Source organism: Heteronotia binoei, chromosome 13, assembly GCF_032191835.1.
Source record: "Heteronotia binoei isolate CCM8104 ecotype False Entrance Well chromosome 13, APGP_CSIRO_Hbin_v1, whole genome shotgun sequence".
In the NCBI taxonomy this organism is placed as follows: Eukaryota; Metazoa; Chordata; class Lepidosauria; order Squamata; family Gekkonidae; genus Heteronotia; species Heteronotia binoei.
The window spans coordinates 8,126,545-8,147,826 of record NC_083235.1 but is presented as its reverse complement, the minus strand read 5'-3'; the positions used below and the strand labels follow the sequence as shown (position 1 = coordinate 8,147,826).

The following is a 21,282-nucleotide window of genomic DNA, read 5'->3' as shown; positions in this document are numbered from 1 at the left end:
CCACCAGCAGGGCTAGATCTCAAGAAGCCCTCCCACTACTCTCCCTTCCCACCCCCAGCATCAAGAATATTGAGCTGCCCTGCCCCAGACATAAGAAGATAAGAGAAACCATGTTGGATCAGGCCAGTGACTCATCCAGTCCAACACTCTGCGTCATGCAGTGGCCACAAAAAACCCAGGCACAGGTCCCTTAGCTCAGACTGGGGAGTGTCGGGGTGAATCGCTGCTCTGCCATGACTGCTTAGGGGCGGGGTTAATCGTTTGTGAGCCAAACAAGGTCACTGTAAAGAGGTAAACAAGATGGCTCCATTTTCAGCGGCTGAGCTGCTTGCGGGAGAGGGTGGGATGCAAATACGGGGGTTGATGGGAGTGTTATTAGGTAATACACTGCGCTAGGCCTGGGTGGGCTCCTCAGCTATTTTTTTTTTGATCCTGTGGACACCCTTGGGATTCTCACACAAGGCGGTGGTGGACACAGCCACAAAATGGCTTCCATGGGAGGCAGAGCTGAACACAAAATGGCTGCCCCAGGGGGTGGCGAAACAGAAACACTGAGCACAGGGAAGCAGAGAGGGACTTTTAAAAATACGCTAGGAAAGAGGGCTGCGAGAATAAAGCAAACACTGTCGTGGCAGCTGCCGCTGAAACTGTTATTTTTTTAATGTTCATCGCCAGTCGGATCTTCCTTAGCCGATCAGAAGTCCTGCTGGTGAGGAACGCCAACGTGCCCTGCTCACTTCCTAAAAAACATTTGATAGGTGCCAAGAAAGGTGCTGGCAGATGCCCTGGCACCCGCGTTGGGGACCCGTATGCTAGCCTGTCCTTTTTGGGAAGGGGCCTTTCTCTCTGTCCTTTTTGGGAAGGAGTCAGTTTGGTGTCGTGGTGAAGTGCGTGGACTCTTATCTGGGAGAACCAGGTTTGATTCCCCACTCCTCCACTTGCACCTGCTGGAATGGCCTTGGGTCAGCCAGAGCTCTCTTATCTGGGAGAACCGGGTTTGATTCCCCACTCCTCCACTTGCATCTGCTGGAATGGCCTTGGGTCAGCCATAGCTCTGGCAGAGGTTGTCCTTGAAAGGGCAGCTGCGGTGAGAGCTCTCTCAGCCCCACCCACCTCACAGGGTGTCTGTTGTGCGGGGAGAAGATATAGGAGATTGTAAGCCACTCTGAGTCTCTGATTCAGAGAGAAGGCTGGGGGTATAAATCCAATTCCTTCTTCTGAGAGCCAGTTTGGTGAAGTGCGCGGACTCTTATCTGGGAGAACCGGGTTCGATTCCCCACTCCTCCACTTGCACCTGCTAGAATGGCGTTGGGTCAGCCATAGCTCTCGCAGAGGTTGTCCTTGAAAAGGAAGCTTCTGTCAGAGCTCTCTCAGCCCCACCCACCTCACAGGGAGTCTGTTGTGGGAGAGGAAGGGAAAGGAGATTGTGAGCCTCTCTGAGATTCATAGTATTGGGCAGGATATAAATCCAATGTCATCTTCTCTTCTTCTTCCCATCCATGCTTTACTCGCTGGAGCACTTGTGATTCCCACCGGAAGCAACTCTCCCTAAACTTAACAAGGTTTTATTCAGAATGTCAGCTTTCGCGTGTGTGCACCCTTCATCAGACAGTGGAATGGGGTACAGTGAGCAGAGCTACGTACAGCGGGGGTGGGGGGGGTCATTGGTTAAGCTTGCAAAGGGGTACAAAGTTAGAATCCAATGGCAAAAGAGTAAAATTAACAAACTGACAGAACACTTGGTCTGGATAGCATTTGTGTGGGAAACCAATAAAGCAGCAATAAAAAAGACCAACGCCATGCTGGGAATTATTAGGAAGGGAATTGAAAACAAATCAGCCAGTATCATAATGCCCCTGTATAAATCGATGGTGCGGTCTCATTTGGAATACTGTGTACAATTCTGGTCACCGCACCTCAAAAAGGCTATTATAGCATTGGAAAAAGTGCAGAAAAGGGCAACGAGAATGATTAAAGGGTTGGAAGGCTTTCCCTATGAAGAAAGGTTAAAACGCTTGGGGCTCTTTTGCTTGGAGAAACGTCGACTGCGGGGTCTGCGGGGTGACATGATAGAAGTTGACAAGATAATGCATGGGATGGAGAAAGTAAAGAAAGAAGTCCTTTTCTCCCTGTCTCACAATACAAGAACTCGTGGGCATTCAATGAAATTGCCGAGCAGTCAGGTTAAAACGGATAAAAGGAAGTCCTTCTTCACCCAAAGGGTGATTAACATGTGGAATTCACTGCCACAGGAGGTGGTGGCAGCTACAAGCATAGCCAGCTTTAAGAGGGGATTGGATAAAAATATGGAGCAGAGGTCCATCAGTGGCTATTAGCCACAGTATATATATATGTGTGTGTGTGTATATATATATACACACACACACACATATATTGGCCACTGTGTGACACAGAGTGTTGGACTGGGTGGGCCATTGGCCTGATCCAACATGGCTTCTCTTATGTTCTTAACACGTCAGAACGGGAGAATGAAGGCGAGAGCACCATAAGGCAAGAAATGCTGTCTGTTAATTGCTCAATTGCTTGCAAGTCTGGGTTAAACTGAGGACAGGTCTTTCCCAGAGGCGTTCCTATCCACCCGATTTACTTTTGAACATGTGACATACATTATAAACGTGTCTCTACACTGCCTGGTTTCCACCTCTTCCATCCCCCTGTTCCCAGGTGAAGCCCACCGACGAGAAACTGCGAGAGTTGAAAGGGGCCAAGCTGGTGATCGACGTCATCCGCTACGAGCCGCCTCACATCAAGAAGGCCCTGCAGTACGCCTGCGGCAATGCCCTGGTGTGCGACAACGTGGAGGACGCTCGCCGCATCGCTTTCGGGGGGCACCAACGTCACAAGGTGGGAGGATTCGTTGCCGTGGTGGTGGAACAGAAACCTAAAACGACTGTCAAAAATACAAGATACAGTTTGACAAATTTATTAAAATCTAGATATTATATTGTGCAAAAGCATCCAAAAGACATCCCAAAGACATAAATCACATAGAGAGCATAAAGTCTCAAGCAAAAACACAGTTCCCAAGGATGACTCTGTAAAATTCCAAAAAGTCTATAAGGAATACTACTACTCAAAAGTAAATTCCAAATGGAGGTCTTCCACTGATGTCTTTACGCTGTCTGTATATTAATATAATCCTTTACTACTCAAAAGTAAATTCCAAACGGAGTCCTTCCACCGATGTCGGCTTCCGAAGGAGAAATCTTAATTTAAGCCGGTGATTGCGTGAAGGCAAGATTTCTCCTCCGAAGTCTGCTCAAATTCGTATTTGTTATATCAGTAACGCTGTCCAGCCATCTCCTCTTTTGCTGTCTCCTTCTTCTTTTGCCTTCTGTCTTTCCCAGCATCGAGGTCTTCTCCAGTGAGGGCTCCCTTCTCATTGGGTGGCCAAAGAATTTGAGCTTCAGCATCTGACCTTCCAGGGAACAGTCTGGGTTGATTTCTCTTAGGACTGGCTGATTTGATCTTCTTGCAGTCCGAGGGACTCTCAAGAGTCTTCTCCAGCATCACAGCTCAAAAGCATCTATTCTTCTGCGCTCGGCCTTCCTTATGGTCCAGCTCTCACACCATACATTACTACTGGGAATACCATCGCTTTGACTATACGGACTTTTGTTGGCAGGGTGATGTCTCTTGTTATTATACTGCCCAGGTTATACAATAGAGATCTGCTTCTGTGGCCGCTGCCTTCTGAATTGAGACAGGCAGCATCCTGAGAAAGGCCTTCTCAGTTGTGGCACCAAAACTTTGGCACTGCTTCCCCAGGAGAGCCAGTCTGGAGTAGTGGTGAAGTGCGCAGACTCTAATCTGGAGAACTAAATTCAATTCCCCGCTCCTCTCCATACATGACCAGCTGGCTGACCTTGGGTCAATCACAGCTCTCTCAGAGCTGTTCTCTCAAGAGCAATTTCTGTCAGAGCTCTCTCAGCCCCGCCTTCCTCACAGGGTGTCTGGTTTGGGGAGAGCGAGGGAAGGAGATTGTAAGCCACAGCCTCCAAAGGAAGGGCGAGGTATAAATCCAGCTGTCCTCCTCGCGGATGAAGACTTTTGTTTTGTTTTGTCTGAGAGTTCGGTGACAATTACTGGCCTTCCTTCTGTGGTTCATTGAAGTGTTTTAATTGAATTATTTTATAATTTTTAAACTATATTTAATTGTTCAAATGTTTTAATGTGCTTTATGTTCATTGGCTTGTGGACCCTGATTGGGTGGAAAGGCAGCACTGAAATGTTTATAATAATTATAAAAATTATATTAAATAAGTAGCAAAGAGCTCTTAAATGCAACTGTTCCCCCCATGATCGGCCTTTGGAAATCTTTCTCTAACCCCTCATCTATTTCTTCCCCCCCAATAATATTTCTAGTTTATTAATTAATACATATGCAGGAAAAAAAAAACTATATCGTTCGTATTCATCCTATATACATAAAACAGAACGAAGGTAGTTTATATAGGCTTTAGAATTGAACAAAACATAATTTCCCTTTGATTTATACCCATTTTTCCTCATTTGCCGAAAAATTTCCTACTCCCAGTTGGGTAACCAGTTCTGTAGCCTATCCCGTCTTTCTACTGCCGTTCCTCTCGATTTGCCCTTCAAAAGTGTCGTTAAAATATCTAATTCCGCTGTACTTTGAATTTTCTCTATCAACTCTTCCATATTTGGCACCCTCTTTTGTTTCCAACTTTTGGCATCAAGAATTCTTGCCGCAGTTACCAGATGCACCGTTAAATGTGTATTATCTGTTACTCGCTGAGTCATACGTAATAAAAACCCTCATCAATTTCCTCACGCGCATCTCCATTTTCATCTGTAGGGCTCAGATCTTGCACGATGTCTCTGTCTGTCTGTCTGGTCCCTCTGTCTGCCTCTCTCTGTCTCTCTCTCTTGCAAGGCAAACGTTTCTGTGGCACAATGAGATAGTAGAATAATCTGCCCTTCCCTTTACGACGGAGCATGCCGTGACATTCCCAGTGTATTGGCCCTTCATCTGTAGCCGTCATTAGCTGTACGTGCCTCTCTGACCGTCTTTGGCATCCCATCTTCTTCGTTCACGCCTTCTGCCAGGCGCCCCACTCCCCGCTGAACGCTCCCTTGCCCTCTTTTCCCGCTGCAGACCGTCGCCCTGGACGGAACCCTGTTCCAGAAGTCGGGGGTGATCTCGGGAGGAGCCAGCGACTTGAAGGCCAAGGCCAGACGGTGGGACGAAAAGGCCGTGGACAAGCTGAAGGAGAAGAAGGAGAAGCTGACGGAGGAGCTGAAGGTTGGGCCTGCTCTGTGCATTGCGGGATGCCTTCCCCAGTGTCCTCTAGAGCTAGTCGCCTGGGAACTGGTGGGATCCCATCAAGATGCCATGGGGCAGGGGTGGCCAATGGAAGCTCTTCGGATGTTTTTTTTTGCCTACAACTCCCATCAGCCCCAGCCAGCATGGCTGATGGCTGAGGCTGATGGGAGTTGTAGGCAAAAGAACATCTGGAGAGCTACCCTTGGCCACCCCTGCCAAATTGCTTCCAGTTCTTCAAACAGCCTGCAAAAGAACACTTTTTTAGAGGACCTGCTCTTAGGCTGTGATCGCACACGCCAAATGATGCCGTTTCAATCCACTTTCAATTCACTTTCCAATTGAGTTTTACAGTGTGAACTGCAAAACCCAGTTTGAAAGTGGATTGAAACTGGATTATTTAGGGTGTGCGATCACAGCCTTGGTGTTTTAAAAACCTCGCTTGTTGGACTTGTTGGCTGTGGTGTCCTTTGGCTTCCTAGGGAAGATCTAGGGGGTTCTTCTTTTATTCTTCTGAGCTTTTATCCTTTTTCTGACCTTGAGAGCCAGTTTGGTGTAGCGGTGAAGTGCGCGGGCTCTTATCTGGAAGAACCGGGTTTGATTCCCCCACTCCTCCGCTTGCAGCTGCTGGAATTGCTCTCGCAGAGCTGTCCTTGAAAGGGCAGCTTCTGGGATAGCTCTCTCAGCCCCACCCACCTCACAGAGTGTCTGTCGTGGGGGGAGAAGATATAGGAGATGGTAAGCCGCTCTGAGACCGATTCAGAGAGAAGAGCGGGGTATAAATCTGCGGTCTTCTTCTTTATTTCCATCCTGCAGTTGCTTTGCTTCAGAGTCGGCTGCACGACAACCAGTAAGAGAGTCCCCTTTTTCTCATTCTGGCTTTCTTTGGTTCTCTCCCATCTTCCTCCCCCAGGAGCAAATGAAAGCCAAGAGGAAGGAGGCGGAGCTGCGGCAGGTCCAGTCCCAGGCCCACGGCTTGCAGATGCGCCTGAAATACTCCCAGAGCGACTTGGAGCAAACCAAGACCCGTCACCTCGCTCTCAATCTCCAGGTGTGCGGCTCGCCGGGCCTTTTTGACTTTCAGGGCAGCTCCGGAAGTTACTTGTGTGGACGGGAGGCGCTCCCATCGAATCGTATTAACTCCCATTAAACTCCCGTTAAATCGGAAGAGTTTTGGCTAGAAGTTAGGAAGAACTTCCTAACAAGCAGTTCCTTGGGCGGTGATGAGCTCTCCTCCTTTGGAGGTTTTCAAGCAGAGGCTACATGGCCCTCTGACAGCAATGCTGATCCTGCGGATTAGGCAGATCACAAGAAGGTGGGCAGTGCTTAGTTTTCATGGCCCCTTCTTACACGCCCAGGGAAATGCTGTTCACCACTTTGAGGTCAGGAAGCTATTTTCTCCAGAGCAGTTATGCCAGGGGTCCCCAGTCCTCCCCGTTTCCCCAAGGGGCTGAAAGAGCCGTTCTGTTTGGGGGGAAGGGCCATGGCTCAGTGGTACGGAATCTGCTTTTCAGTCTCAAGTTTAATCCCTGGCATCTCCAGTTAGAAAAACCAGGCGGGAGGTGATGGGGAAGACCTTGACCTGAGACCCTGGCTCAGTGACAGAGCCTCTGCTGGGCATGCAGAAGGTCCCAGGTTCAGTCCCTGGCATCTCCAGGTGAAAGGACCAGGCAGGAGGTGATGGGAAAGACCTTGACCTGAGACCCTGGCTCAGTGGCAGAGCCTCTGCTTGGCATGCAGAAAGTCCCAAGTTCAATCCCTGGCATCTCCAGGTGAAAGGACCAAGCAGGAGGGGATGGGAAAGACCTTGACCTGAGACACTGGCTCAGTGGCAGAGCCTCTGCTTGGCATGCAGAAAGTCCCAAGTTCAATCCCCGGCATCTCCAGGTGAAAGGACCAGGCAGGAGGGGATGGGAAAGACCTTGACCTGAGACCTTGGTTCAGTGGCAGAGCCTCTGCTTGGCATGCAGAAGGTCCCAGGTTCAGTCCCCGGCATCTCCAGGTGAAAGGACCAGGCAGGAGGGGATGGGAAAGACCTTGACCTGAGACCTTGGTTCAGTGGCAGAGCCTCTGCTTGGCATGCAGAAGGTCCCAGGTTCAGTCCCCGGCATCTCCAGGTGAAAGGACCAGGCAGGAGGGGATGGGAAAGACCTTGACCTGAGACCTTGGTTCAGTGGCAGAGCCTCTGCTTGGCATGCAGAAGGTCCCAGGTTCAGTCCCCGGCATCTCCAGGTGAAAGGACCAGGCAGGAGGGGATGGGAAAGACCTTGACCTGAGACCTTGGTTCAGTGGCAGAGCCTCTGCTTGGCATGCAGAAGGTCCCAGGTTCAGTCCCCAGCATCTCCAGTCAAAAGGGCCAAACAGTAGGTGATATGACAGACCTTGGCTTGAGATCCTGAGCAGATAGTACTGACTTCAGTGGGCGGATTCAGTCGAAAGGCAGCTGCACGTTTGCTTTTTTTGGAAGAGGGTCTCTAGCCTGGCTCCCCCCCCCCCCCCTACACACACACAAAATTCCCACTAATCCTGCATTCCTCCCCGACAGGAAAAGTCCAAGCTGGAAAGTGAACTGGCCAACTTTGGGCCCCGCATCAACGACATCAAGCGCATCATCCAGGGGAGAGAGCGGGAGATGAAGGAGCTGAAAGAGAAGATGAACCAGGTGCGGCAGATGGGGGCGGGGAGGGGCGGGGCACGGCTGGAAGGCGGTGGGAGTTGAGCAGGCTGAGCGGGACAAGGCAGGAAGCTGCGGGGGATGCTGGTTTGGCGGGGAAAGGCCGCAGCCGGGAAGGATGATGGTGGGATGCAGGACTTTCTCTTGAGCTTCATTGTCTGCCATGGCAATTCTCGAACCGTGTTCCCAGGAAGGCTGGAGTTTGTTCCTTTAAAGCAGGAGTAGCTCTTCGGATGTTTTTTTTTTTTTTGCCTACAACTCCCATCAGCCCCAGGCAGCATGGCCAATGACTCGGGCTGATGGGAATTGTAGGCAAGAAACACCTGAAGAGCTACCATCGGCCACCCATGCTTTCAAGTATCTGTAAGCCACCTTTCTTCCTTGCAGATCTCAAGGCAGCGTACAATATTGCGAGCCGGTTTGGCGTAGCGGTTAAGCGGCGGCCTCTTAATTTGGGAGGGCCTGGTTTTGATTCCCCGCTTCTCCTACACGTGCAGCCGGCTGGATGGCCTTGGGTCAGTCACAGTTCTCACAGAGCTGTGCTCTCAAGAGCAGTTCTCTCAGAGCTCTCTCAGCCCCACCCGCCCCACTGGATGTTTGTTGTGGGGAGGGGAAGAAAAAAGGCGGTGGTAAGCTGCTCTGAGACTCCCAAGTGAAGCGTGAGGTGTTAATCCAATCTTCCCCTCCTCTTCTCTCAATAAATCACAAAAAAGGAGTACGTTTAAAAAAAAAAAGTGAAACCAAAATTTAAAAATCACAAATTTAGGACTGTTTTCATCAAATTACAGTCTTAAATACAGCTGTCTTCATTTGCCTCCTAAAGGTCGAAAGGATGGGGAGGAGGGGTGTTTTCACCTTCCAGGGTGGGGTCTTCCCATATTTGTGGGGCTGCTCTTCAGTGTGGTCGATCAGCAGTGGTAGGTGAGCTTCCTTCTCTGCCTCTCTGCTCCTGAAATGGGTGGAAGAAGAAGAAGATATTGGATTTATATCCCACCCTATACTCTGAATCTCAGTCTCAGAGTGGCTCACAATCTCCTTTACCTTACCTTCCCTCCCCCACAACAGACACCTTGAGAGGTAGGTGGGGCTGAGAGAGCTCTGAAAGAAATTGCCCTTTCAAGGACAACTTGTCCCCTGCAACAGACTCCCTGTGAGGTGGGTGGGGCTGAGAGAGCTCTGAAAGAAATTGCCCTTTCAAGGACAACTTGTCCCCTGCAACAGACACCCTGTGAGGTGGGTGGGGCTGAGAGAGCTCTGAAAGAAATTGCCCTTTCAAGGACAACTTGTCCCCCGCAACGAACACCTTGTGAGGTGGGTGGGGCTGAGAGGGCTCTCACAGCAGCTGCCCTTTCAAGGACAGAGTCTCAGAGCAGCCTACAATCTCCTTTCCCTTCCTCCCTCACAACAGACACCCTGTGAGGTGGGTGGGGCCAAGAGAGCTCTCCCAGAAGCAGCCCTTTCAAGGACAGAGTCTCAGAGCAGCCTACAATCTCCTTTACCTTCCCCCCTCCCCCACAACAGACACCTTGAGAGGTAGGTGGGGCTGAGAGAGCTCTGACAGAAACTGCCCTTTCAAGGACAACTTGTCCCCCACAACAGACACCCTGTGAGGTTGGTGGGGCTGAGAGGGCTCTCACAGCAGCTGCCCTTTCAAGGACAACCTCTGCCAGAGCAATGGCTGACCCAAGGCCATTCCAGCAGCTGCAAGTGGAGGAGTGGGGAATCAAACTGGGTTCTTCCAGATAAGAGTCCACGCACTTCACCACTACACCAAACTGGCTTGGGCATATTCTGGGGCTCACTCCAGTCAACACTGACTCCTTGTCTTGTATTAGGAGAGAAGCGGTGGCACACCCTAGAAATGGGGGTGGCTAAACTTGCTTTAACGTGAGAGCCACATAGAATAAATGTCAGATGTTTTGAGAGCCACAAGACGTGGACATCAGATGTTTGAGAGCCACGGGAGGGAGGGATGGAAAGAAAGCAACTTTAACATTATCCATGCTGCTGGCTGGCTTGATTTAAGAAGACAAACGCCTTCTCCAAGCTGGCCCACTGCATAGTGGGGGCTTCAAGACCCACATAATATGTGTGCAAGAAGGCTGTTGGGATCTGTTCTAAAATGAATTTTGAGCCAGAATTTAAACACTGCAATCCAGGCTTTTGTCTCCACCAAAGACTGACCCACTTCAGAGCAGAGAGCAAAGTAGGACACGCATTTTGGCAAACCAAGAATTTGTCTAAAGAATGAGGCTTGAATGCCCTCCACTTTCCTGGTAAAAGCTGAGATCCATATAGGGATACCATAGAGGATTTGGGCAAGCGTTTTGGCTTTGAATACTTTAATAGCTGCTGGAACTAATTGGTTGCCCCTTGCAAAGAAAAACTGTTTAATTTGAGCAGCTGAACACTTAGCCAAGTTGATGGTGTTGTTACGATGTGAAACCCAGCTTAACTTTAACATTATCCATGCTGCTGGCTGGCTTGATTTAAGAAGACAAACGCCTTCTCCAAGCTGGCCCACTGCATAGTGGGGGCTTCAAGACCCACATAATATGTGTGCAAGAGCCACGCGTGGCTCCCAAGCCGCAGTTTGGCGACCCCTGCCCTTGAGCAAGGGTGGCTAAACTTGCTTTACATAAGAGCCACATAGAATAAATGTCCGATGTTTGAGAGCTGCAAGACAGGGAGGCAGGCAGACAGATGGAGGAGGGAGGGAGAGGTGGAAAGAAAGCAATAGCAAATTGTCTTCTCCACGCTGCTGGCTGGGTTGAGTCGGAGAAGTGATTTAAAGTGAGAAATGTCTTCCCCGAGATGGCCAACGGGGTGGTGGGGGTTTTGTGAGTTGCACAATGTGCGTGAAAGAGCCCCAGTTTTGTGACCCCGCCCTAGAACACTCTCCAGACCTTCCTCCACCGCCCGGGTGTGCCACAGCAGATGGCTCATCGAGAAACAAGCAGCCCCTTGCTCCGTCGCCTGCCGGATGTCTGATCCTCGGTCCCTCCCTTCCCATCCCCTGCAGGTGGAAGACGAAGTCTTTGAAGAGTTCTGCCGGGAGATCGGGGTGCGGAACATCCGGGAGTTTGAGGAGGAGAAGGTGAAACGCCAGAACGAGATTGCCAAGAAAAGGTACCGACTCCCGTTCGCATCTGTCCCTGTCGCTGCTGCCCAAGTCCCCCGGGGATAGCATGGCCAAGTGCGCTGGAGGAGGTTCGGACGCGAGTCCTGGCTCACCTCTCTCCCCACCCCCACCCCGCCCCCCGTTCCTCCGCAGGTTGGAGTTTGAGAACCAGAAGACGCGGCTGGGCATCCAGCTGGACTTTGAGAAGAACCAGCTGAAGGAAGATCAGGACAAAGTCCACATGTGGGAGCAGACGGTCAAGAAGGACGAGGCCGAGATAGAGAAGCTCAAGAAGGTGAGAACGGAGAGCCCTGGGCAGTCCGGTTGGGGAGATGGAGAATGTGTGGGAGAGCCTTTGCTAGAACTTAAGAGAGGGAAACTCTCTGTCCGGGGCAGTGATGCTAATAGCCACTGATGCACCTCTGCTCCAGATGTTGATCCAATCCCCTCTTGAAGTTGGCTACGCTTGCAGCTGCTGCCACCTCCTGTGGCATTGAATTCCACGTGTGAATCACCCTTTGGGTGAAGAAGGACTTCCTTGTATCCGTTCTAACCCGACAGCTCAGCCATTTCATGGAGTGCCCAGGAGTTCTTGTATTGCGAGAAAGGGAGAAAAGGACTTCTTTCTCTACTTTCTCCATCCCATGCATAATCTTGTCAACCTCTATCATGTCACCCCGCAGTCGACGTTTCTCCAAGCTAAAGAGCCCCCAGCGTTTCAACCTTTCTTCCTAGGGAAAGTGTTCCAAACCTTTAATCATTCTAGTTGCCCCTTTCTGCACTTTTTCCAAAGCTATATCTTTTTTAAGGTGCGGTGACCAGAATTGAAAACAGTACTCCAAATGAGGCCGCACCATTGATTTATACAGGGGCATTACAATACTGGCTGGTTTGCTTTCAGTTCCATTCGTAATAATCCGCAGCATAGCCCTTCCAACTGTTGCCCCTCCCAAGCACCCAGAATACAGAGCATCACTGCCCCAGACAGAGAATTCCATCAATACACTGTGGCTAATAGCCACTGATGGACCTCTGCTCAGATGTTTCTCCAATCCCCTTTTGAAGCCGTCAGTGCTTGCAGCTGCCACCACCTCCTATGGCAGTGAATTCCTTCTTTGCTTGAAGAAGGACTTCCTTTTATCCGTTCTAACCCGACTGCTCAGCAATTTCATTGAATGCCTACAGGTTCTCATATTGTGAGAAAGGGAGAAAAGGACAGCTTTCTCTATCTCGTGCGTAATCTTGTAAACCTCGATCATGCCACACCCCCTCAGCTGACATTTCTCCAGATCCGATGCAGAGAGCTTTGACTTTTGAAAGCTCTCACTCTGAAAATCTTATCGGTCTCTTAAGGTGCCAGGATACTCAAATCTTAAAGATTTCCGGGGCAGAAGCTTTCAGGAGTCAGAAAGCTGCCTTTGTTAGAGGCCTTCATCAGTTTTGACTCTCAAAAGCTTCCATCTTGGATCTCTCAGTCTGTAAGCTCTCCCTCCTCCCCTCTCCCTCTTTCCCTCTCTTCCTCCCCCCTCCCTCCCTCTCCCTCCCACTTTTCCCTCCCCCCTCCCTCTCTCTCTCCCTTCCCCCTTTCCCTCTCCCTCCCCCTTCCTCCCCTCTCCCTCTCTCTCTCCCTTCCCCCTTTCCCTCTCCCTCCCCCCTCCTCCCCTCTCCCTCTCTCTCTTCCCACCTTCTCCCCTCTCCTTCTTTCCCTCTCTCCTTCTCCCCCTCCCTTTCTCCCTCCCGCCTCCTCCCCTCTCCCTCCTGCCTCTCACTTTCCTACTTTAGGCCAAAATAGCTCCTGAAACTACCTCACTGGCCTTTTGTGTAGATAAAATGGCGGGCAGAGCCATATCGTCTGTCCTGAGCTCCTTCCAGGGAGGGCTGGGTAAAAGTGAGACAGAAGGCATGTACTTTCCCTCCGGTGTGCCTCAGCTATTGTTACCGGTGTGCCGGAGCTATCATTACGGGGCGGGGCTTGTTCATTGTCCTCCCTTTTGCTGACCTTCCTGTCTCTCCCGCCCCCCTCCCATCCCCGCGCAGGAGGAGCAGCGGCACATGAAGATCATCGACGAGACGATGGCGCAGCTGCAAGATCTGAAGAACCAGCACTTGGCCAAGAAGTCGGAGGTGAACGACAAGAACCACGAGATGGAAGAGATCCGCAAGAAGCTGGGGGGCGCCAACAAGTGAGCGAGCGGGGGATCTTGGGGGCCCTGCTTCTGGGTTTATAACCTTATCAAATGCTCAAGGCTGGAAGAAAGAAAAATCACTTTCCTCTGCTCTGGTAGGACCTCACCTGGAGTCTTGTGTTCAGTTTTGGGCACCACATTTTAAGAAGGATCGAGACATGCTGGAACTGGTCTAGAGGAGGGCGACGAAGATGGTGAGGGGTCTGGAGACCAAGTCCTGTGAGGAAAGGTTGAAGGAGCTGGGCAGGTTTAGTCTGGAGAGCAGGCGGCTGAGAGGTGATAGGATCGCCATCTTCAAGTACTTGAAGGGCTGTCCTATAGACGATGGGGTGGAATTGTTTTCTGTGGCCCCAGAAGGTAGGACCACAACCAATGGGTTGAAATTAAATCAAAAGAGTTTCCGACTCAACATTAGGAAGAACTTACTGACTGTTAGAGCGATTCCTCAGTGGAACAGGCTTCCTCGGGAGGTGGTGGGCTCTCCTTCCTTGGCGGTTTTTCAACAGAGGCTAGATGGCCATCTGACAGCAATGAGGATCCTGTGAATTTAGGGGGAGGTGTTTTTGAGTTTCCTGCATTGTGCAGGGGGTTGGACTAGATGGCCGAAGAAGGCCCTGCAGGGAGGACCAGAACCAATGGGTTGAAATTAAATCCAAAGAGTTTCCAGCTCAACATTAGGAAGAACTTCCCGACTGTTAGAGCGGCTCCTCAGTGGAATAGGCTTCCTCCTTGGGAGGTGGTGGGCTTTCCTTCCTTGGAGGTTTTTCAACAGATGCTAGATGGCCATTGACAGCAATGAGGATCCTGTGAATTTAGGGGAAGGTGTTTGTGAGTTTCCTGCTTTGTGCAGGGGGTTGGACTAGATGATCCTAGAGGTCCCTTCCAACTCTGTGATTCTAAAGCATAGAAATCATGGGCTGACTCAGAGCTGGGCAAGGAGTCCATCCAGGCTGGCTTTCTCTGGCGGATGGGATTCCATCTTTGCAGCCCCACCAGAGAGCCCCCCCCCCCACAACACACCATCTGGCATTCAGAAGACCACTGCATGTGTATGTGGAGGGTCCATTTGGGACCCGTTCAAGGTAGTTTTTAGCCCCAGGTAAGAGATGTGAACACAACCACCAACCCAAGAGCAGTGTTCTGTTACCCCACCTCACCTCACCCATGCTCCTCATGCCTGGAACAGAGCTAAGCCCTTGTGCTAGATCAGCATAAGAACATAAGAAAGGTCCTGCTGGATCAGACCAATCAGGGTCCATCTAGTCAAGCCTCCTGTCTCACACGGTGGCCAGACAGCTCCTCTAGAGGGCCAACAACAGGGCAGAGAATCTGAGGCCTTCCCCTGAGAAGAGCATCAGAAGAGCCCTGCTGAGTCAGACCAGGGAGGATCCATCTAGTCCAGCCTCCTGTCTCACACAGTGGCCAACCAGTTCCTCTAGAGGGCCAGCAACAGGGCAGAGAGGCTGAGGCCTTCCCCTGAGAAGAGCATCAGAAGAGCCCTGCTGGGTCAGACCAGGGAGGGTCCATCTAGTCCAGCCTCCTGTCTCACACAGTGGCCAACCAGTTCCTCTAGAGGGCCAGCAACAGGGCAGAGAGGCCAAGGCCTTCCCCTGAGAAGAGCATCAGAAGAGCCCTGCTGGGTCAGACCAGGGAGGGTCCATCTAGTCCAGCCTCCTGTCTCACACAGTGGCCATCCAGTTCCTCTGGAGGGCCAACAACAGGGCAGAGAGGCTGAGGCCTTCCCCTGAGAAGAACCTCAGAAGAGCCCTGCTGGGTCAGACCAGGGAGGGTCCATCTAGTCCAGCCTCCTGTCTCACACAGGGGCCAGCCAGTTCCTCTGGAGGGCCAGCAACAGGGCAGAGAGGCCGAGGCCTTCCCCTGAGAAGAACATCGGAAGAGCCCTGCTGGGTCAGACCAGGGAGGGTCCATCTAGTCCAGCCTCCTGTCTCACACAGGGGCCAGCCAGTTCCTCTGGAGGGCCCACAACAGGGCAGAGAGGCCGAGGCCTTCCCCTGAGAGGAACATCAGAAGAGCCCTGCTGGATCAGACCAGGGAGGGTCCATCTAGTCCAGCCTCCTGTCTCACACAGGGGCCAGCCAGTTCCTCTGGAGGGCCAATAACAGGGCAGAGAGGCCGAGGCCTTCCCCTGAGAAGAGCATCAGAAGAGCCCTGCTGAGTCAGACCAGGGAGGGTCCATCTAGTCCAGCCTCCTGTCTCACACAGGGGCCACCCAGTTCCTCTGGAGGGCCAACAACAGGGCAGAGAGGCTGAGGCCTTCCCCTGAGAAGAACTTCAGAAGAGCCCTGCTGGGTCGGACCAGGGAGGGTCCATCTAGTCCAGCCTCCTGTCTCACACAGTGGCCAGCCAGTTCCTCTGGAGGGCCAACGACAGGGCAGAGAGGCTGAGGCCTTCCTCTGAGAAGAACCTCAGAAGAGCCCTGCTGGGTCAGACCAGGGAGGGCCCATCTAGTCACTCTCTATGTAAAGAAGTCTTTCCTGTTGCCTGTTCTGAGCCTACCACTCGTCAGCTTCATTGAATGCGCTCGAGTTCTGGCTTTTGGGGAGAGGGAGGAAAAGTTCTCTTTGTCAACTGTCTCCTCAAGCATCATTTTATAAATTTCAATTATGTCCCCCTTTAGTTATCTCTTTTCTAAACAGAAAAATACCAGACTCTTCAGCTTTTCCTCCTAGGGAAGAGGCTCCAACCACCTCCCTGCTTGCCGTAGCTGGGATTCCTCATCGCTTGCTGGCCTCAAGATGGGGCCAGTCTTCCCAAGGATGCCAACCTCTCACGCCCCATCTCTCTTTCTCTCCCTCCCTCCCTCCCTCCCTTTCTTTCTTTCTTTCTTTCTTTCTTTCTTTCTTTCTTTCTTTCTTTCTTTCTTTCTTTCTTTCTTTCTTTCTTTCTTTCTTTCTTTCTTTCTTTCTTTCTTTCTTTCTTTCTTTCTTTCTTTCCTTCCTTCCTTCTTTCTTTCCTTCTTCCTTTCTTTCTCTCCCTCCCTCCCCCCTCCTCCCCTCTCCCTCCCTCCTCCCTGCCCCTTCCCCCTCTCTCCCTCCCTCTCTCCCTCCCCCTTTCTCCCTCCCTCTCCCTCCCCTCTCCCTCCCCCTCCCTCTCTCTCCCTCTCTCCCTCCCTCCCCCTTTCTCCCTCCCCATCCTCCCCTCTCCCTCCCTTCCCCCTCCCTCCCCCTTCCTCTCTCCCTTCCCCCTCTCTCCCTCCCTCCCCCTCCTCTCCCTCCCTCCTCCCTCCCTCTCTTCCCCCTTTCTCCCTCCCCCACTCTTCCCCTCTCCCTCCCCCTTTCTCCCTCCTCCCCTCTCCCTCCCCCTCCCTCCCCCCTTTCTCCCTTTCTCCTTCCCCCCTCTCCCCTTCCCCCCTCTCCCTCTCCCCTTCCCCCTCCCCCTCCCTCTCCCCTTCCCCCCTCTCCCTCTCCCCTTCCCCCCTCTCCCTCTCCCCTTCCCCCCTCTCCCCTTCCCCCCTCTCCCTCTCCCCTTCCCCCCTCCCCCCCTCCCTCTCCCCTTCCCCCCTCTCCCTCTCCCCTTCCCCCTCTCCCCCTCCCCCCTCTCCCCCTCTCCTTCCCCCCTCTCCCCCCTCTCCCTCTCCCCGGCCGCAGGGAGATGACCCACCTGCAGAAGGAGGTGACGGCCATCGAGACCAAGCTGGAGCAGAAGCGCAGCGACCGCCACAACCTCCTCCAGGCCTGCAAGATGCAGGACATCAAGCTGCCTCTCTCCAAGGGCACCATGGACGACATCAGCCAGGAAGAGGTCCGCGGGAGGGGCAGTGCCCGGGGGTGGTGCGGGCAGCAGGGGCAAGAGCGGGACGGGAAGCTCAGCGATTCTTCTTCCCCCTCGGGCACAGGGCAGCTCCCAGGGGGAGGAGGTGGCCAGCAGTTCCCAGAGGACCTCCAACATGTACGCCCGGGAAGCTCTCATCGAGATCGACTACAGCGACCTCTCGGAGGACCTGAAGGTAAGAGCTCTGCCACTAGAGGGCGCTGAGCACATTTTTCCTGCCCTGGCAGGTTGGCCACCTCCAGAGGGCAAGACGGCCGTCTAGCTTCACCTTTACATTATTTAAGGCAAGCGAGAATTGCCTGGTCACCCAGAGGCGATTCTTGCTTGCCACTGGCTACCACTTTAGGGGCCGTTTTGTCAGCTGTCTAAGAGATGCAGTGATTCACCAGAGGCCTTCTAAAGGCATAAGAACATAAGAGAAGCTGTGTTGGATCAGGCCAATGGCCCATGCAGTCCAACACTCTTGTGTCACACAGTGGCCAAAAAACCCCAGGTGCCATCAGGAGGTCCATCAGTGGGGCCAGGACACTAGAAGCCCTCACATCTGCTTCCTGCTCCTGTGGAGTTTGTATGGTGCATTGATCATTGTTGAGGTTCTGTATTCAAGAGTCAGCTTTTCCTGCCCTTTTCAGACTTGGTCTTTTTTCTTTCCACCCCTTGCTTTTGGGAGCACCTAAAGTATTTGGGTGGAAAGTGCCATCAAGTCTCAGCCTGGCCTACTGGGGGACTTCCTGATGGCACCTGGGTTTTGGCCACTGTGTGACACAGAATGTTGGACTGGAGGGGCCATTGGCCTGATCCAACATGGCTTCTCTTATGTTCTTATGTCTGGGGCAGTGATGCTGTGTATTCTTGGTGCTTGGGGGGGGCAGCAGTGGGAGGGCTTCTAGTGTCCTGGCCCCACTGATGGACCTCTTGATGGTGCCTGGGTTTTTTGGCCACTGTGTGACACAGAGTGTTGGACTGGGTGGGCCATTGGCCTGATCCAACATGGCTTCTCCTAGGCTCTTATGTCTGGGGCAGTGATGCAGCAGAAACTCCTTTGCATATCAGGTTGCACCCCCACCCCCAATGTCGCCAATCCTCCTGGAGCTGACAGTAAGCCCTGTACAAAGAGCCCTGTAAGCTCTTGGAGGATTGGCTACATCAAGGGGGTGTGGCCAGATCTACAAAGGAGCTCCTGCTACAGAAAAAGCCCTGGGACCAGGAACGTTTTGTTCAAAGTATGAGGTTACGTGTCCACACCCACTTCCTTGGATTACTCTCAACCAGGGCCTTTTTTTGGTAGCAGGAACTCCTTTGCAAGTTGGCCCACACACCCCTGATGTAGCCGATCCTCCTGGAACTTACAGTAGGCCCTGTACTAAGAGCCCTGTAAGCTTTTGGAGGGTGTGGCCTAACATGCAAAGGAGTTCTTGCTGCAAAACAAAAACAAAACCCTGTTCATGACCATTTTAGGCAGGGCTCAACGATCAAGGATGTCCCAAATTTGATCTATATTATCCAGAGTGCCTCAAATTCTGAGCAGGAAATCAACAAGCAGCCGGCATAAGAAAGCCCAGGGCTTTTTCTGCAGCAGGAGCTCCTTTGCATATTAGGCCACACTCCCCCTGATGTAGCTGATCCTCCCAAGAGCTTGCACGGCTCTTCTGACAGGGCCTACTGTATGAAGGGCCCTGGAAATTCTCGGAGGATCGGCTACATCAGGGCAAGGTTATTTTTGCAGCAGGAGCTCCTCTGCATATTAGGCCACCCCCCAGTCCGCCAATGTAGCCAATCCTCCTGGAGCTTCCAGTAGGCCCTGCACTAAGAGCCCTGTAAACTCCAGGAAAATTGGCTACATCAGGGGTGTGTGGCCTAATATGCAGGGGTGGAATTCTAGGAGAGCTCCTTTGCGTATTAGGCCACACAACCCTGATGTAGCCGATCCTCCTGGAGCTTCCAGTAGGCCCTGCACTAAGAGCCCTGTAAACTCCAGGAAAATTAGCTACATCAGGGGTGTGTGGCCTAATCTGCAGGGGCAGAATTCTAGAAGGGCTCCTTTGCATATTAGGCCACGCCCCCCTGATGTAGCCACTCCTCCTGGAGCTTCCAGTAGGCCCTGCACTAAGAGCCCTGTAAACTCCAGGAAAATTGGCTACATCAGGGGCAGAATTCTAGGAGAGCTCCTTTGCATATTAAGCCACACACCCCTGATGTAGCTGATCCTCCTGGAGCTTCCAGTTGGCCCTGCACTAAGAGCCCTGTAAGCTCCAGGAGGATTGGCTACATCAGGGCAAGGCTATTTTTGTAGCATGAACTCCTTTGCATCTTAGGCCGCACCCCCCTGATGTAGCCAATCCTCCTGGACCTTACAGTAGGCCCTGCACTAAGAGCCCTGTAAGCTCCAGGAGGATTGGCTGCATCAGGGTCGCACAGCCTAACAGGCAAAGGAGTTCCCTCTACAAAAGAAAGCCCTGGGTTTCACCAAGCTAGACGCAAAGAGAGATAGAGATGGGCCTCGCATTCCAATCTGACCCTTTTCTTGCAATGCTTGGTGTCTGGGGCTGGGGACCGGCGGAGTCCCCTTCGCCTCGCGACACTTCCCCCTTGCAGGACGTTCAGGCGGAAGACGAGATCAAGCAGGAGATGAACCAGCTGCAGCAGAAGCTGAACGAGCAGCAGAGCATCTTGCAGCGCATCGCCGCCCCGAACATGAAGGCCATGGAGAAGCTGGAGAGCGTGCGCGACAAGTTCCAGGAGACCTCCGACGGTACCGGCTCCCTTCCCGATGGGTGGTCGCCAGGGTTTTTTTCTTTTCTTTTTGTAGCAGGAGCTCTTTTGCATTTTAGGCCACAACCCCCTGATGCAGCTAGGCTTCCCAAATCCCCCGCCTAGCCGGGGGACCCCCGATTTGGAGCCTTCTCCCCCCGCTCGCCAAAAATCTGGAAAGCGGGGGGGGGGGGGGATGGCGGCCCTTCCCACCCAGCCCCGATCACAGCAGCCTTTCTTCAGTTTTCCCAGGCTGCTTCCCGCCTCCAATCAGCTGGCTGGCGGGGGTGGGGAGAGGGAGCCCCGCCCGCCAAGGACCATGTGCCTTTGCACCTCCGGAGGCTTGACTTGAAAGGCTTCAATTTAGGATGGTGTGTCTGTGTTTCTGTGAAGAAGCTGGCAGCAACTGGTGAGTAGAGAGGCCGATCCGCTGCTTCAGACTCGCCAGAAAGAGGCGGGGGGGGAGAGAGGGAAACGTCTTCATTATTCCCTATGTGATCGATTCTCATAGGGTATAATGGGAAATTGCTCTGGAGGTTTCGGGGGCTCTGGGGGAGCTGTTTTTTGAGGTGGAGGCACCAAATTTTCAATATAGTATCTAGTGCCTCTCCCCAAAATACCCCCCAAGTTTCAAAACGATTGGACCAGGGGGTCCCATTCTATGAGCCCCAAAAGAAGGTGCCCTTATCCTTCATTATTTCCTATGGAAGGAAGGCATTCTAAAAGGTGTGCTGTCCCTTTAAATGTGATGGCCAGAACTCTCTTGGAGTTCAACTATGCTTGTCACACTCTTGTTCCTGGCTCCGCCCCCAGTGTCTCCTGGCTCCACCCCCAAAGTCCCCAGATATTTCTCGAATTGGACTTGGCAACCCTAGATGCAGCCAATCCTCTAAGATAAGGTGTCATGATCCTGGGCCTAGCAAGGCCTGAGGGTCCCAGGGAAGCCTGCTTAGGAGTTACTGGGAAAAGCCTACATCTCCCAGGAGCCCCTCTGTCCCTCTGATTGGGTAGCGAGGGTTTTGGAGGGAAACAGGCCCAGAATGGGGCCTGTGAAGAGAATATATAAAGGCCAAGCCCAGGAAGTGGGTGTTCTTTACCTAGGAGGCAGAGCTGAGGAAGAGCTGCTGCCAGGGAGAGATCCTCGCCCTGTGAGGTAAGGTGAGTAGGCTAGGTCTTACTGAAACAGTAGGGACAGTAAGTTCAGACGCGTTAGGGCATTTGGTTGTTTTCCCTGTCACTCTTTTACTGTTTTATGCACCTTGGTTGTTATATTGCACCGACCTTAAAATATACCTTATTTCTGTTAACTCTGCCTGCTGCTCACTCCCATTATTTGGCCTAAGCTAAGGGAGGCCTGGAAGGGCTCGAGAGGGTACTATGGGCCTTCTCAAGGGAGACCCTTAACCCAGAGTGGTGGCAGCAATTGGTAAGACACCCCCCCCCCCGAGTCGTG

General features: G+C 52.4%; 1 protein-coding gene across 1 annotated transcript in view; it reads left to right on the top strand.

The window, feature by feature from the left end:
* SMC1A (structural maintenance of chromosomes 1A) overlaps window positions 1-21,282 on the top strand; it is a 68,150-nt gene that overhangs the window by 29,430 nt on the left and 17,438 nt on the right. Inside the window, exons 11-20 of the mRNA XM_060251915.1 lie at window positions 2,686-2,865; window positions 5,141-5,287; window positions 6,219-6,356; window positions 7,851-7,967; window positions 11,002-11,108; window positions 11,254-11,395; window positions 13,138-13,283; window positions 16,895-17,048; window positions 17,143-17,253; window positions 19,674-19,830. Coding sequence (XP_060107898.1) covers window positions 2,686-2,865; window positions 5,141-5,287; window positions 6,219-6,356; window positions 7,851-7,967; window positions 11,002-11,108; window positions 11,254-11,395; window positions 13,138-13,283; window positions 16,895-17,048; window positions 17,143-17,253; window positions 19,674-19,830 — 1,399 coding nt within the window. The remainder of the gene's footprint in view (window positions 1-2,685; window positions 2,866-5,140; window positions 5,288-6,218; window positions 6,357-7,850; window positions 7,968-11,001; window positions 11,109-11,253; window positions 11,396-13,137; window positions 13,284-16,894; window positions 17,049-17,142; window positions 17,254-19,673; window positions 19,831-21,282) is intronic.